At 40.7% G+C, this 15,188-nt stretch overlaps 1 protein-coding gene and 2 pseudogenes across 10 annotated transcripts in view; 2 read left to right on the forward strand and 1 right to left on the reverse strand.

The window, feature by feature from the left end:
* TMEM116 (transmembrane protein 116) overlaps window positions 1-15,188 on the reverse strand; it is a 93,231-nt gene that overhangs the window by 51,272 nt on the left and 26,771 nt on the right. For all 8 annotated transcript variants that reach the window (XM_017542767.2, XM_017542814.2, XM_037743641.1 and 5 more), the window contains one exon: window positions 12,164-12,295. In XM_017542767.2, the coding sequence (XP_017398256.1) occupies window positions 12,164-12,295 (132 nt within the window). The remainder of the gene's footprint in view (window positions 1-12,163; window positions 12,296-15,188) is intronic.
* LOC108314039 lies at window positions 63-3,773 on the forward strand (annotated as a pseudogene). The gene has a single exon (XR_001829324.1). The product of XR_001829324.1 is annotated as a peroxisomal targeting signal 1 receptor-like (transcript).
* On the forward strand, window positions 12,521-14,463 carry LOC108314097 (annotated as a pseudogene). The gene is made up of 2 exons (XR_005202646.1): window positions 12,521-12,579; window positions 13,213-14,463. The product of XR_005202646.1 is annotated as a phosphate carrier protein, mitochondrial-like (transcript).

Genomic DNA, 15,188 nt, shown 5'->3' on the forward strand with positions numbered 1-15,188 from the left:
AGAGAAAGAAAGAAAAAAAGAAAGAAAAGAAAAAAGAAACTTATGAAATTGTATACGTTAAATATTTGCAATTATACCCCAATTAAGCTGTTTAAAAAAATAAACAGAGTACCATCACAGAAAATGATGAAGTACAGAACTCCAAAAATCTATTCTTCCACTAAAGCAACACTTAAGCTGGAAAAAAACCAGTCAAAATCAACTTTTTTGAGCTCTAGAATCTAATCAAAATTTTACAAAATCCAGGGGAATGCTTAGTGAAGAAAGACATGGTAAATTTTGGTAAGAGAGTATCATGGCATTTTAATTTATCTGCCTTATCATCCACAGCTCCCTAATTCAATGACAGCAGTGGGGACAGCAGTCTGCATTCCTGGTGAAGGTTGTTGGTGCCACAGGGATCAGTATGGACCTTATTCTCAAATAATAGTAGCTATGTGTTTTGGTGTGTCTGACCCTTCCCTGCAGGATCAACATAGGGGACTGCTTTTATTTCATCCACTTGGAGTTTTCTCAGAGCAGGAGTGATCTCCAAGATAGCTTATGTCAAAAGCATTTAAAGGCAAATACGTTAGCCACAGCCTTCTGGGGCAAGGGATAACAGGTCAAACAGCAGAGAGAACCAAAAGCCTGGGAAAGAGGCTGGGGAAGGAAACACACTTGGAAATAAGAACTCTGGGCCTGCACCTGGTGCCCGGCGGGTTGTGCAGCACGGGGCGCCGTGAGAGCTGGCGGTCACCATGGCAATGCAGGAGCTGGTGGAGGCCGAATGCGGGGGTGCCAACCCGCTCACGAAGCTGGCCGGGCACTTCACCCAAGACAAGGCCCTTCGGCAGGAGGGATTGAGGCCTGGCCCCTGGACCGCCGGAGCTCCAGCCTCTGAGGCAGTCTCCAAACCTTTGGGAGTAGCTTTTGAAGATGAGTGGGTGGCTGAATTCCTGCAGGACCAGAATGCACCCCTTGTGTCCCATGCCCCTCAGACCTTCAAGATGGATGACCTCCTGGCTGAGATGCAGCAGATTGGACAGTCAAACTTCCACCAGGCTCCCCAGAGAGCCCCTGGTGTGGCAGACTTGGCCTTGTCTGAGAACTGGGCCCAGGAGTTCCTTGCAACTGGAGATGCTGTGGATGTAACTCAGGATTATAACAAGACTGACTGGTCCCAAGAATTCATCTCTGAAGTTACAGACCCCTTTGTGTCCCCCGCTTGCTGGGCTGAGGAATAATTGGAGCAATCAGAGGAGAAACTGTGGCTGGGAGAGCCTGAGGGAACAGCCTCCACTCGCTGGTGTGATGAATATCATCCTGAGGAGGATCTGCAGCACATGGCCAGTGACTTTGTGGCCAAAGTGGATGACCGCAAATTGGCTAATTCTGAGGGTACATCAGATGCCTGGGTTGACCAGTTCACATGACCAGTAAACATATCTGCCCTTGATATGGAGTTTGAACGAGCCAAGTCAGCTATAGAGTCTGATGTCGATTTCTGGAACAAGTTCCAGGCAGAGTTGGAGGAGATGGCAAAACGGGATGCTGAGGCCCACCCCTGGCTTTCTGACTATGATGACCTTACGTCAGCTACCTATGATAAGGGGTACCAGTTTGAGGAGGAGAAGCCCTTGCGTGATCACCCTCAGCCTTTTGAAGAAGGGCTGTGGTGACTTGAGGAGGGGGACCTGCCAAATGCTGTGCTGCTTTTTGAGGCAGTTGTGCAGTAGGATCCTAAGCACATGGAAGCTTGGCAGTATCTGGGTACCACCCAGGCAGAGAATGAACAAGAACTATTAGTCATCAGTGCATTGCGGAGGTGTCTGGAGCTAAAGCCAGATAACCAGACAGCACTGATGGCGCTGGCCATGAGCTTCACCAATGAGTCCCTGCAGTGACAGGCCTGTGAAACCCTGTGGGACTGGCTGTGCTAATCTGGTGACACCTGCTGAAGAAGGGGCTGGTGGGGCAGGACTGGGCCCCAGCAAGCATATCCTGGGGTCTCTGTTGTCTGATTCCCTGTTTCTTGAAGTGAAAGAGCTCTTCTCTGGCAGCTGTGCAGCTGGACCCTACCTCCATTAACCCTGATGTGCAGTGTGGCTTGGGAGTCCTTTTCAACCTGAGTGGGGAGTATGACAAGGCCGTGGACTGCTTCACAGGTGCATTCAGTGTTCGTCCCAATGACTATTTGCTGTGGAATAAGCTAGGGGCCACCTTGGCCCATGGAAACCAGAGTGAAGAAGCAGTAGCTGCATACTGCCAGGCCCTCGAGCTCCAGCCTGGCTATAACCAGTCACGCTATAACCTGGGCATCAACTGCATCAACCTTGAGGCTCACCAGGAGGCTGTGGAGCACTTTCTGGAGGCCCTGAACATGCAGAGGAAAAGCCGAAGCCCTCAGGGTGAAGGAGGCGCCATGTCGGAGAACATCTGGAGCACCCTGTGTTTGGCATTGTCTATGTTAGGCCAGAGCGATGCCTATGGTGCAGCTGATGCCCGGGATCTGTCCACCCTCCTAACTATGTTTGGCCTGCCCCAGTGACAACGGGATGGGCTGCCCTGTGAGTGTCCACCTGGAGGGGTCCCCGCTCTGGATGTGATTCCCCCTCCCCCTACCAAGGAGGTAGGCTGATGACCATAAGCGGTATGGCCTTTCAGGAACTGCCTCAATGTAGGGGTGGGTAGTCTGTGTTCTAGCTCCTACATAATTGTAGGAAAATGAGCTGCATTATCTCTGAGTCTCTTGGTAATTCAAAGGCTGTACATACAGCTACAGATCTCTCTGCTCATCATGCCTTTTCTTGGTGCTGCATTTTGGGTAGGATCCAACGATTTAGGGTAACTGTTGTCATCAGCTGCCATTCCTGATAGGGTCTACCACATTTGTAATGTCTGTCCTTTCCCTCACTTTTACTGGGAATTGATAATAGTCCAGCTTCCTTGGGCAGTGTAAGTAGGAGGTTCATTTGCTGTGTGCCTCTAATGATGATGGTTTGGGGTGGGACGTGCTAGGAGTTAGCCTCTGTTTGGCTGAATTGTTGAATTGGCTGAGCAGAGCTGAGTTTTGGTAGGAGTGTTCATAGTTCTGTTATTCTTGGACCTCTCCTAGCTGAGCTCTGATTCCTTGTGAGTATGATGCTGATGCAGTAATCCTGTGTCATCATCACGGTGGTCCTAAGGAGCTTCCAGGGCCAATTGCTACAGAGTGTCTGGGTGTGTGGGGTTGAAGGAAGGTTCACTTGTGAAAGGAGGCTGGGTGGGAGCAGGGAGGTGCTAGATCAGATGAGATCTAGGCTCTGTTCTGGAGCGTTGGGAGGACAGAGCAAGTGGGAAGGGGGTGTGGTGAGTGCAGCAAACCTTCCTCCTCTTAGAAGTACCTGTGAATGGGAATTGAGCTAACTCTTCTAGAAAGTTGATTCAGAAATTGCAATCTTGCAGATTTCTAGCAAATAGGTTCAGTGTTGCCATAAGCCTTTGCTATATTTCTTGAAATGTTTCTAGGGGAGAGCATTGGAAAATCCCCTTCCCCCATCTTGTCTCCAGAAGGTGATGATTGAAGGAAGATGAGGGAGCAGCTTGGATTCTTCTCAATTGTCCCCTGCATGGGAAGGTAATGACTGCTAAGCCTCTTGCCTTGTCTTCAGTAGCTAATGATCAGACAGTTCTTTTTTTTTTAAACTACCATGGTCCCAAAATTCCATCCTGAAATTTATTTTTCTTTGTATGAATATGTGTAAATGATTTAAAAATAAAACTGTAAAATATTTGCACAAAGAAAAAAAAAATTCTGAAAAACTCCTGTATTTAGTGTTCATGATAACCAAGATATGGAATCAACCTAAGTATCCATCAATAGATGAATGGATAAAGAAAATGTGATATATATACATAATGGAATACTATTCAGCCTTTAAAAGGAATAAAATCTTGTCATTGGTAATAACAGGATGAACTTGGAATATATTACCCTTACTGAAATAAGTCACGCACAGAAAGACAAATACTGCATAATTTCACTTACGTTTGAAATTATAAAAAGTTGAATTCATAAATGTAGATAGTAGAATGGCGATTACCAGGAGCTAGGAGGTGGGGAGGAGGCATACTGGGGACACATTAGTCAAAGTATACAAAATTTCAGCTAGGAAAAAAAAGTTCAGGAGATCTACTGTACCACATGGTGACTATAGTTAATAATAGTATATACCTGAAAACTGCCAACAGAGTAGAGTTTAGATGTTCTCACCACAGAAAAATGTTAAGTACGTGAGGTAATGGATATGTTGACTAGCATGATTTAGCCATTCCAAAATTTATACATATATTAAAACATGTTTTACATCATAAATGCATATAATTTTTATTTGTCAATTTAGAAAATCAATCCATAAGCAAGGGACATGTAGATACTAGTGAATCTAGAGGGCCATATGCATGTCCGAAGTAGACACATGCTCAGGAAAAAATCTACATTTGCACCTCCGATGGACATTCAGACTTCATGCAAGTAGGAAGCAAAGGGTAAGGCAGATGTTTAAATGACCCAGCTAAGCACTGAAACAATGCCCCATTACAGAACCAATCTGCAAAGATCATGAGAGGTTTTTGTTAGTTTTTGTATGAGGAACCTAAGGAAGTTTCTGACCAATCATGAGCTCACCACTAAGGTAATGGAAAGATACTTCAGTGACTACACAAGGCAAAGAATACAGTCTTTAAAAATAATAGTTTAGGCTGGGCACAGTGACTCACACCTGTAATTTCACTTTGGGATTATACTTTGGGAGGCTGAGGCAGGAAGACCACTTGAGCACAAGAGTTCAAAACCACCCCATGCAACATAGTGAGATCTTGTCTCTCTAAAAAAAAAAAAAAATAGCTGGGGCTGGGCATGGTGGCTCATACCTGTAATCCCAGAACTTTGGGAGGCCAAGGTGGGCAGATCACCTGGGGTCAGGAGTCCAAGACCCGCCTGATCAACATGGTGAAACCCCATCTCTACTAAAAATACAAAAATTAGCGATGTGTGGGGGCTTGTGCCTGTAATCCCAGCTACTTGGGAGGCTGAGGCAGGAGAATTGCCTGGGCTCAGGAGGAGGAGGTTGCAATGAGCTGAGATTACGCCAGTGCACTCCAGCCTGGGCAACAGTACAAGACTCCATCTGAAAAAAAATAATTAGCTGGGCATGGTGGTATGCGCCTGTGGTCCCAGCTACTTGGGAGTCTGAGGTGGGAGGATTGCTTTAGCCCAGGAGATCGAAGTTGCAATGTGATCGAACCACTGCACTCCAGCCTGGGAGACAGAGCAAGACCCTGTCTCAAACAAAAAACAATAATAATAATAGTTTAGAAATAGAAAATTGGAACAGATCTATAACTAGTAAGGAGATTTAATTAGTAATCAAAAAATTCCCCAAAACGCAAAGCCTAGAACCAAATGGCTTTACTGGTAAATTCTATCAAACACTTAAAGAATTAGTACCAATACCTGTCAAGTTATTCTAAAAAACTGAATAGGATGCAATGCTTCCCAACTCATTCTATGAGGCCAGCAAAACCCTGATACCAACGCCAGACAACGATACTACAAGAAGAGGACAGACCAATATCCCTGATGAATACTGTTACAAAAATCCTCAACAAAATAGTAGCAAACAAAATTCAACAGCACATTAAAAGGAGTATACACCATGACCAAATAGGAGCCATTCCTGGAATGAAAGGATGGTTCAACATACAAAAACCAATTAATATATCACATTAATAGAATTAAGAAAAAAACTATATGACTATCTGAATTAATGCAGAAAATCATTTGACAAAATTCAATACCCCTTCATGATTAAAAAACAAACAAACAAACAAAAAAACCCAAACTAGGAACAGATGAAAACAACCTCAGCAAAATAAAGGCTAGTACATATATACGCTAGAGTACTATTAAGCCATAAAAAAAGTGAGATCTGTCATTTGCAACAACATGGATGGAACTGGAGATCGTTGTATTAAGTAAAATAAGCAAGGCACAGAAAGGCAGCCATCATATGTTTGCACTTATTTGTGGAATCTAAAAATCAAAACAATTGAACTCATAGACATAAAGAGTGGTACCAGAGGAAGGATGAAGGATGGTACCAGAGGCTAAGAAGGGTAGTGGGAAGGTAGGAAGAAGGTGGAGATGGTTAATGGGTACAAAAAATATATAAAGTAATGGGTACAAAAATGTATATAGTTAGAAAGAATAAATAATACCTACTATATGATAGCACAACAGGGTAACTATAGTCAACAATAACTTAATTGTACATTTTAAAAGAACTAAAAGAGTGAAATTGTATTGTTTACAATACAAAGGATAAATGCTTGAGGGGATGGATAACTCCATTCTCCATGATGTGATTATTTTAGACTGCATGCTGGTATCAAAACATTTCATGGAGCCCCATAAATATATATACCTACTACGTATCCACGAAATTAAAAAAAAATTTTTTTAAGTGTAACCAATTTATAGTCTTCCTCCACCACAGGTATATAATAACTCCCATTTTATTATACATTTACCAATATTAAATCATTTCATAAGCAAACACAAAACCAAAAAACATAAAGGTCATATATGAAAAGCCCATAGATAACATCATACTTAATGATGAAAGACAAAGCTTTTCTTCTAACAAGGTGAGGATGCCCACTTTCACCACTGCTATTCAACATAGTTTTGGAAGTCCTAGCTAGAGCAATTAAGCAAGAAGAAATAAAAGATAATTAAATTGAAGAGGAAGATAAGAAACCATTTGTTTGCAGATGACACAAATGTTCTATATGTAGAAAGCTCTACAGATTTACATACATACACACATGCAACTGTTCAAGCAAATAAGAATTCAGCCAAGCAGCTGGATATAAAATCAATATGAAAAAATCAGCTTCACTTCTATATATTAACAATGAACAATCCAAAAAAGAAATTAAGAAAATAATTCCATTTACAGTATCATTAAAAACAATAAAATACTTAGGAATAAACTTAACTATGGAGGCAAAAGACTTCTACACTAAAAAGTATAAAACATTGGTAAAAGAAATTAGAGAAGGCATCAATAAATGGAAAGATACCCATGTTCATGGACTGGAAGACTTACTATGGTATTTTTGTTGTTGTTGTTGTTGTTTTGAGACAGGGTCACACTCTGTCACCCAGTGACAGTGCAGTGGAGTGCAGTGGCGGATTCATGGCTAACTGCAGCCTCAGCCTCCTGGGCTCAAGCAATTTTCCCATCCCAGCTTCCCAAGTAGCTGGAATTACAAGCACACGACACCACACCCCGCTAATTTTCGTATTTTTTGTAGAGACGAAGCCTCGCCATGTTGCCCAGTCTGGTCTCAAACTCCTGGGCTCAATCAATCTGCCTGCCTCAGCTTCACAAAGTGCTGGGATTATAGGCATGAGCCACCACACCTGGCCGAAACACTGTTGTTAAAATGTTTAATACTACCCTAAATGACCTACAGATTCAATGCAATCCCTATTAAAATCCCAACACTTTTTTTTTGGCAGAAATAAAAAAAACAATACTAAAATTCATATGGAATCTCAAGGGACCCCGAATAGCTAAAACAATCTTGGAAAAAGAACAGGCCAGGCATGATGGCTCATGCCTATATTCCTAGCACTTTGGGAGGTTGCAGTAGGAGGATGGCTTAAGCCCAGAGGTTTGAGACCAGCCTGAGCAACACTGGAAGATCCTATCTCTACAAAAAAATAAAAATAAAAAAATAAAAATTAGCGAGGTGTGGTGGCATGCACCTGTAGTCCTAGCTACTCAGGAGGCTGAGGCAGGAGGCTCACTTGAGCCCAGAAGATCGAGGCTACAGTGAGCCAAGATCATACCACTGCATTCCAGCCTGTCTCATAAAGAAAAATGAACAAAAAGTTGGAGGACTCACACTTTCTAGTTTCATAAAGACCTAATGAATAGGAATTAAAAGCCCAGAAATAAATCCTACATATATAATCAAATGATTTTGACAAGGGTGCCAAGATCATTCAATGCGGAAGGGAAAGAACATTCTTTTCAGCAAATGGGGCCAGGCATGGTGGCTCATGCCCGTAATCCCAGCACTGTGGAAGGCCAAGGTGGGAAGACTGTTTGAGCCCAGGAGTTCAAGACGAGTGTAAACAACATAGGGAGGCCCTATCTCTACCAAAAATGCAAAAATTAGCCAGGTATGATGGCATGCACCTGTAGTCCCAGCTACTTGGGAGGCTAAGGTGGGAGGATCAGTTGAGCCCGGAAGGTCGAAGCCACTGTGACCACATTAGCCATGATCATGTCACTGCATTCCAGCCTGGGTAACAGAGCAAGACTGTCTCAAATAAATAAACGCTACCAGGAAAACTGAATATTCCACAGGCACAAAAATAAAGCTGGACCCTTACTTTATACCACATACAAAAATCTTCAAATAGATCAAAGACTTAAATGTAAGACTAAAAGTATAAAACTCTTCTTAAAAGAAAATATAGTGTAAAAGCTTCATGATATTGTATTTGGCAATGATTTCTTGAGTAAGACATCAAAAACACAGGCAACAAAAGAAAACATGAACTGCATCAGAATTTATAAAACTTCTGTGCATCAAAGGACACAAGTAACAGAGTGAAAAGGCAGCCTACAGACTGGGAGACAATATTTGCAAATTGTATGTCTGATAATGGGGTTAATGTAAAGACTTTACAAAGAACTCTTATAGCTCAATAACAAAAAAGTAAATAATCTGATTAAAGAATGGGGGGGGGGCTGGGCATGGTGGCTCACACCTGTAATCCCAGCATTTTGGGAGACCAAGGTGGGTGGATTGCTTGAAGTCAGGAGTTGGAGACCAGCCTAGTCAACATCGTGAAACCTTGTCTCTATTAAAAATACAACAATTAGCCAGGTGTCGTGGCACATGCCTGTAATCCCAGCTACTTGGGAGTCTGAACCAGGAGAATCACTTGAACCTGGGAGGCAGAAGCTGCAGTGAGCCAAGATAGTGCCACTGCACTCCAGCCTGGATGAGAAAGTGAGACTTTGTCCCCTCTCAAAAAAAATAAAAAAGAGGGAAAGGACTTGAAGAGACATTTCTTCAAAGAAGACATAAAAATGGTCAATAAGCACATGAAAAGATACCCAACATTACTAATGATTAGAGAAATGCAAATCAAAACCACAACAAGAAACCACTTTACACCCATTAAGATGGCTATTACTTAAAAAAATATAGCAACAAATGTCGGCATGGATGTGGAAACTGTAGCTCTCTGCACTGCTGTTATGGAAAACATGGTGTTTCCTCAAAAAATCACACAGAATTTCCACCTGATCCAGTAATTCTACTCCTGAGTATATGCACAAAAGAACTGAGAAAGTAGGGACTCAGATGTATTTGTACATCAATGTTCATAGCAGCATTATTCACAAACATCCAAAAGGTGGAAGCAACCCAAGTGTCCACTGAAAGATAAACGGATAAACCAAATGTGGTCTATCCATACAATGGAGTATTACTCAGCCTTAAAAAGGAAGGAAATTCTGACACATGCTACAACAAGATAAACTTTGAAGACATGTAAGTGAAATAAGTCAGACACAAAAGGACAAATATTATATGATTTCACTGATATGAGGTACCTAGAGTAGTCGAATTCATAGAAAAGTAGAAGAGTGGTTACCAGGATCTGGTACTAAGGAGAAATGGGGAGTTATTGTTTAATGGTACACAGTTTCAGTTTGAGATGAAAAAGCTCTGGAGATGGACTGTAGTTACAGTTGGAAAACAAGGTGAATGTTTAATGTCACTGAAGTGTATACTTAAAAAAAGTAAGATTATAAATTTTATGTTACATTTTTACCATACTTAAAATTTTTAAATGATAAATTTTATGTTATGTATATTTTACCACAATCTTAAAAAATAAAACAAACAAAATAAATATGTTTAAGCCCTCTCCAGTTCATCCCTGATTACAAGTAAGGAATCCTAGGAAAAATATAAAAAACAAACACTTGAAGACTCTGGAAAGTAAACAGAAACAGGTAGATTGTGGAAAGAAGTCAAACTTGGAGAAGTAAACTGAACAGAAGAAGTGAGTTTTTCAAACTTTTCCCTCCCTTTTCTCTTATTTTTGCTCAAGCATGTACCTCAGTCATGATGCTGCTCAATGAAGGTAACTACAATTCTAAAAGAAATCTATCTTGGGCAACAGAGACCGGAAAAGGACCCCCTTTAGACAGGAAAGTATGGAGGGAATCCCAGAAGAAAGACAGCCAGGAAAAGGGATGCTTTAATTCTGTGTATTAATCCAAACAAGTCTCAGCCTAACCTGTCTACTATGCATGTGCATGACAGTCTCAAACCAGCATAGCCAAGGCTTATAGAACTAAACTGAGATTTGAACCATTGTCCACAGATGATGAGACCACATTTACATTCCAAATGTAATCAGGTTGATTGTCTGCTAAATAAAAGTATTAACAATCTCTAGAGAATTATAAAAGAACCCAGAGTCTATGCAACATAGTATTCATGATATCTAAGATGCAATCCTAAATTACCTGACATACAAAGAACAGGAAAATGTGACCCATTCTCATGGGAAAAGATAATCAGCAGACAGACACCAGCCTAGGAATGAGCCAGACATTGGAAATATCCAACAACTATTTTTAAAAGCAGCTGTTATAATACATAGCTCAACGACATTAAGGAAAATATATCTGAAATGATTTGGAGGGTGATGGAAACAGGAATCTTTGTTATCTTGATTGTGGTGATGATTTCACAGGAAAATACATATGTAAAAACTGATTGTACACCATAAATATGTATAGTTTACTACAGATATAACTCAATAAAGTTGTAAAAAAACAAAGTAACATTAACCACATCTGTACCAAGCACAAAGTAAATATTATTAATGGCCATTTTACAGATTAGGAGACTGAGGTTCAGAAAGATTAGGTGCTGGTCAAACATTACAAAGTTAATCAGGTCCAGGATTCTAATACAGACTTTTCTGATCAAAGACTATAATTATCTGAGTAAACAATACAGCCTTAACTCTATTTAATTCATGAGATTGTTAGCAGGACTGAGCAAAGTATGACTCTAAAACATTTTAAACTCATATGATATAGGTAACATATTAGTGCACAGATTTTATGCCACCAATTACATATTATTAATTTCTTATTAAATTGAAAGAAATTTCCCCTCTAATAACGGAAATATCTAGCAGTGAGAACAGACTGCATTTTAACCTTTACTTTTTTCACACTACATGTCTCAGAAACACAGGAGTGTTATATACTGATGGTACTATGTGGATTAATCCACTGGTAAAATTCATGAAAGATAAACAACTCATATGTGATTATCTGCAGTATTTTCAAAATCCAATGTTTATTTTATTCCTGTAACACAAAACCATGCAATCATTTCAAATGATATTATGGAAAAGTATTTCATTACCTGGAAACATAATCACAATATGTTGAATAACAAAAACAGGTTATAAAAAGTATTCATTGGCCAGGAGAGGTGGCTTATGACTGTAATCACAGCACTTTGGAAGGCTGAAACAGGCAGATCACAAGGCCAAGAGATCGAGACCATCCTGGCCAACATGGTGAAACCTCATCTCTACTAAAAATACAAAAATTAGCTGGGCATGGTGGCAACTGTGCACCTGTAGTCCCAGCTACTCAGGAGGCTGAGGCAGGAGAATCACTTGAATCCCAGAGGTGGAGGCTGCAGTGAGCCAAGACGGCACCATTGCACTCCAGCCTGGCAACAGAGCAAGACTGTCTCAAAAAAATATATATATATATATTAATGTATTATTTGATTTGCTTTAAAAAGATATATATTCATTATGAAAACATTGGAAGGATATATAATTTGAACAAAATATTAAAGAATGATAATATTATCTTTCTGCTTCTCTGAATTTTCAAAAATTTCTATAATAAATAGCATTTTTTAATCTTGAAAAAAGACAAAAGCTATTGTTTCAAAACATAACAATAAACAAATGGGTCTCCACTTCCCAAGCTGAATCATCTTTGTGTCTATTTAGATCTGAGTGTGCCTTTCTTGCAAGGTGCAGTGACAGTCTAGTAGCACTCACCTGTCCAACTGCTTGTAGGTTATAGCAGATGATGTCCTTATTTGCTACTGAAGCTCCATAGAGAAGTGTCTCTGTGAGCCAGCAAAGTCCCAGGAGCAGGTCACAGAAGCTCAGGCAAAAAAGTGCTCTTATCTGTAAAAGTAACAAAATCCTCATTTCATAGGTGATGTAGGTAGAAGAATGTTAACAATGTAATAATTCTTACATGTTATGTTTCTACTATAAAACTGGGCATCATTTTTCTGGGGCCTCTGCCATTAGCTGATTGTGGGAAATGCAAAGGAAGACTACAGATAGGAAGGAATCTGTAACCACTATAACCACAGTTATCCCAACTGTCCTGGAATCAGAGTACTCATGGATAGATTAGCACTGGACCTTCTTACTCATCGGGACACTCCTATATCAGGAATAGTGTGAAAAAAAAAAAAAAAGAGTACAAAGATGGGAGAAATTTTGCAGTGGAGATGCACCACAAGGAGACAGTTAAGAATGCTTTAGCTGCTCAGGCAACATCTTCTAAAATAAGAAATAAGGTAATCTGCTAAGTGTTTAGGGATGTGGCTGAGGACTTAAAGACAATGCAAACATATACAAGTAATAAAAAGTAAACAAATAATAAAAAGTCAGAGTAAAAAGTCAGTAATACTGAAAAATGTCAGAATGAACTATATATGTCGCCTTTGAATTTCTGGCTACACTGGGTGAAAATTGTCTCCTTTTTATCCTCCTCTTGGCATCCCCATTTCCACTTATCTAAAAATTTTGGTCCTTCTATGAAGAAAATTATAAAACATTTATTGAGGGACTCCTAAAGAAGATCTAAAGTGAAGAAATATGTCATATGCTCATAGACTGGAAGATGCAATACTATAAAAATGTCAATTCTGCCTAAATTGGTCTATAGATTAAATGCAATCTCAATTAAATCTCAACCTATTTTCCTGTGGAACTTGACAAGCTGATTCTAAATCCAATGCAGAAATACAAAATATCACCCTGTGAGCCACAAACTTTCCAAGGGAGTGGCTGGGTGTTCACCATCTTAGGGAGAAGTTCTCATCCATGGCACACCTGGCATGGGTTAACTCCTTCAATGCACCACACCTGCAGTTGGTGGACGATGGCCTCACGGACCTCCATAGCAGCACCACAAGACCCAGAGGCCTGCCCCACTGCTCTCTTAACCTGGCAGCTGCTGCCTTGGAAAAGTATAGTTGTGAATATGGCTCCACAAAGTATTATGCACCGTGTGGCTCTGGTGAGGTCTTAGGTTGTAGTCTGACACACACTGCCATCATTCTCCTGGGGTTTAGAGAAATGCCATATGCAGGTAGACCCCCAAAAGTACAAGGGCATATTAAATGGATTCTCAGTTGCACTAAGGACGATGGTGTTCACTGTTTGGCTAAAGGTTGGGCTCTGACTTTCATTGGTCACTCCATGCTGGACTCTGCAAGTTTGGCTTTTATGAAGTCTTTAAAGTCTCGTATAGCAATATGCTCCCAGAACATGTTATCTCTGGCGCATATCACTATATTTGGCTACCTCTGCAAGTGCTAAATTCTTTGCTGTAATTGCCTTATGGAAGCTGCTAAGGTTCAAATTCAAACCCAACCAGGTTACACCAACACTTTGAGGGATGCAGCTCCCAAAATGTATAAGGAAGAAGGCCTAACAACATGCTACAAAGGGATTACTCCTCTCTGGATGAGGCAGCATACACCATGATGAAGTCTGTCTGCTTTGAAGATACTGTTGAAGCATCATACAAGTTTGTGGTTCCTAAGCCCCCACAGTGAATGTTCAAAGGCAGAGGAGCTGGTTGTAACAGTTATAGCAGGTTATATACCTGGAGTGTTTTCTGCAATTGTTTCTCACCCTGCTGATTCTGTGGTATCTGTGTTGAATAAAGAAACAGGTAGCAGTGCTTCTCAGGTCCTCCAGACACTTGGCTTTAAAGGTGTATGGAAGGGACTGTTTGCTTGTATCGTTATGACTGGTACTCTGACTGCACTATAGTAGTTTATGTATGATTCTGTGAAGGCCTGCTTCAGGCTCCCTTGCCCTCCCCCACCCAAGATGCCAGAATCTCTGAAGAAGCAATTCAGGTTAACTCAGTAGCTAGATCAAAGCAAATGTGGACTGACTCTGCTTGTTGATCAGTGTTGAAGAAAGTACAAAAGGAACTTTTATATATTTGACAGTGTAGGAAATTGTCTATTCCTGACATAATTACTATAGTACTCTTGCTTAAGGCAAGGGTTTCAAATTTGCCATTGAAATAAACCCAACTCTTCAGGAAAAAAAAAAGAAATACAAAACAATAAGATAAGAAACCAAGACAATCTTAAAAAAAAAGAAGGAAAACTTGCCCCACCTCATCTTAAGACTAACATAGACCTAGAGTGCAGATACTGTGCTACTAGCACAGAGATGGACAAATAGGTGAACAGAATGAAAATCGCCCAAATTAAACCCAGCAATATATATATAGATATCTGATGTATGGTAAAAGTGGCTTTTTTAATCAGTGGAAAAGGGATAGTCTTTTCAAAATATAAAGCTAGAACAATTGGATATCCATACAGAAAAAAAATGAAGGTAGGCCCCTACTTTGTATCTCATACTACACTCAAAAAATCAGTCAGAGGCGGGGCACATGGCTCACACCTGTAATCCCAGCATTTGGGAGGCCAAGGTGGTTGGATCACCTGAGGTCAGGAGTTCAAAACCAGCTTGGCCAACATGGCAAAACCCCATCTCTACTAAAAATACAAAAATTATCTGGGCATGATGGCAGGCACCTGTAATCCCAGCTATTCAGGGGGCTGAGGCAGGAGAATCACTTGAACCCAGGAGGCGGAGGATGCAGTGAGCCGAGACTCCATGTAATTAGTTCCAGGCCAGGTGCAGTGGATTATGATTGTAATTTTAACACTTTGGGAGGCCGAGGCAGGAGAACTGCTTGGGCCCAGGAGTTCAAGACCAGACTGGGCAACATGGTGAGACTCCATCTCTACAA

The sequence above is a fragment of the Cebus imitator genome, unplaced genomic scaffold, assembly GCF_001604975.1.
Source record: "Cebus imitator isolate Cc_AM_T3 unplaced genomic scaffold, Cebus_imitator-1.0 Scaffold8, whole genome shotgun sequence".
Taxonomy (NCBI): Eukaryota; Metazoa; Chordata; class Mammalia; order Primates; family Cebidae; genus Cebus; species Cebus imitator.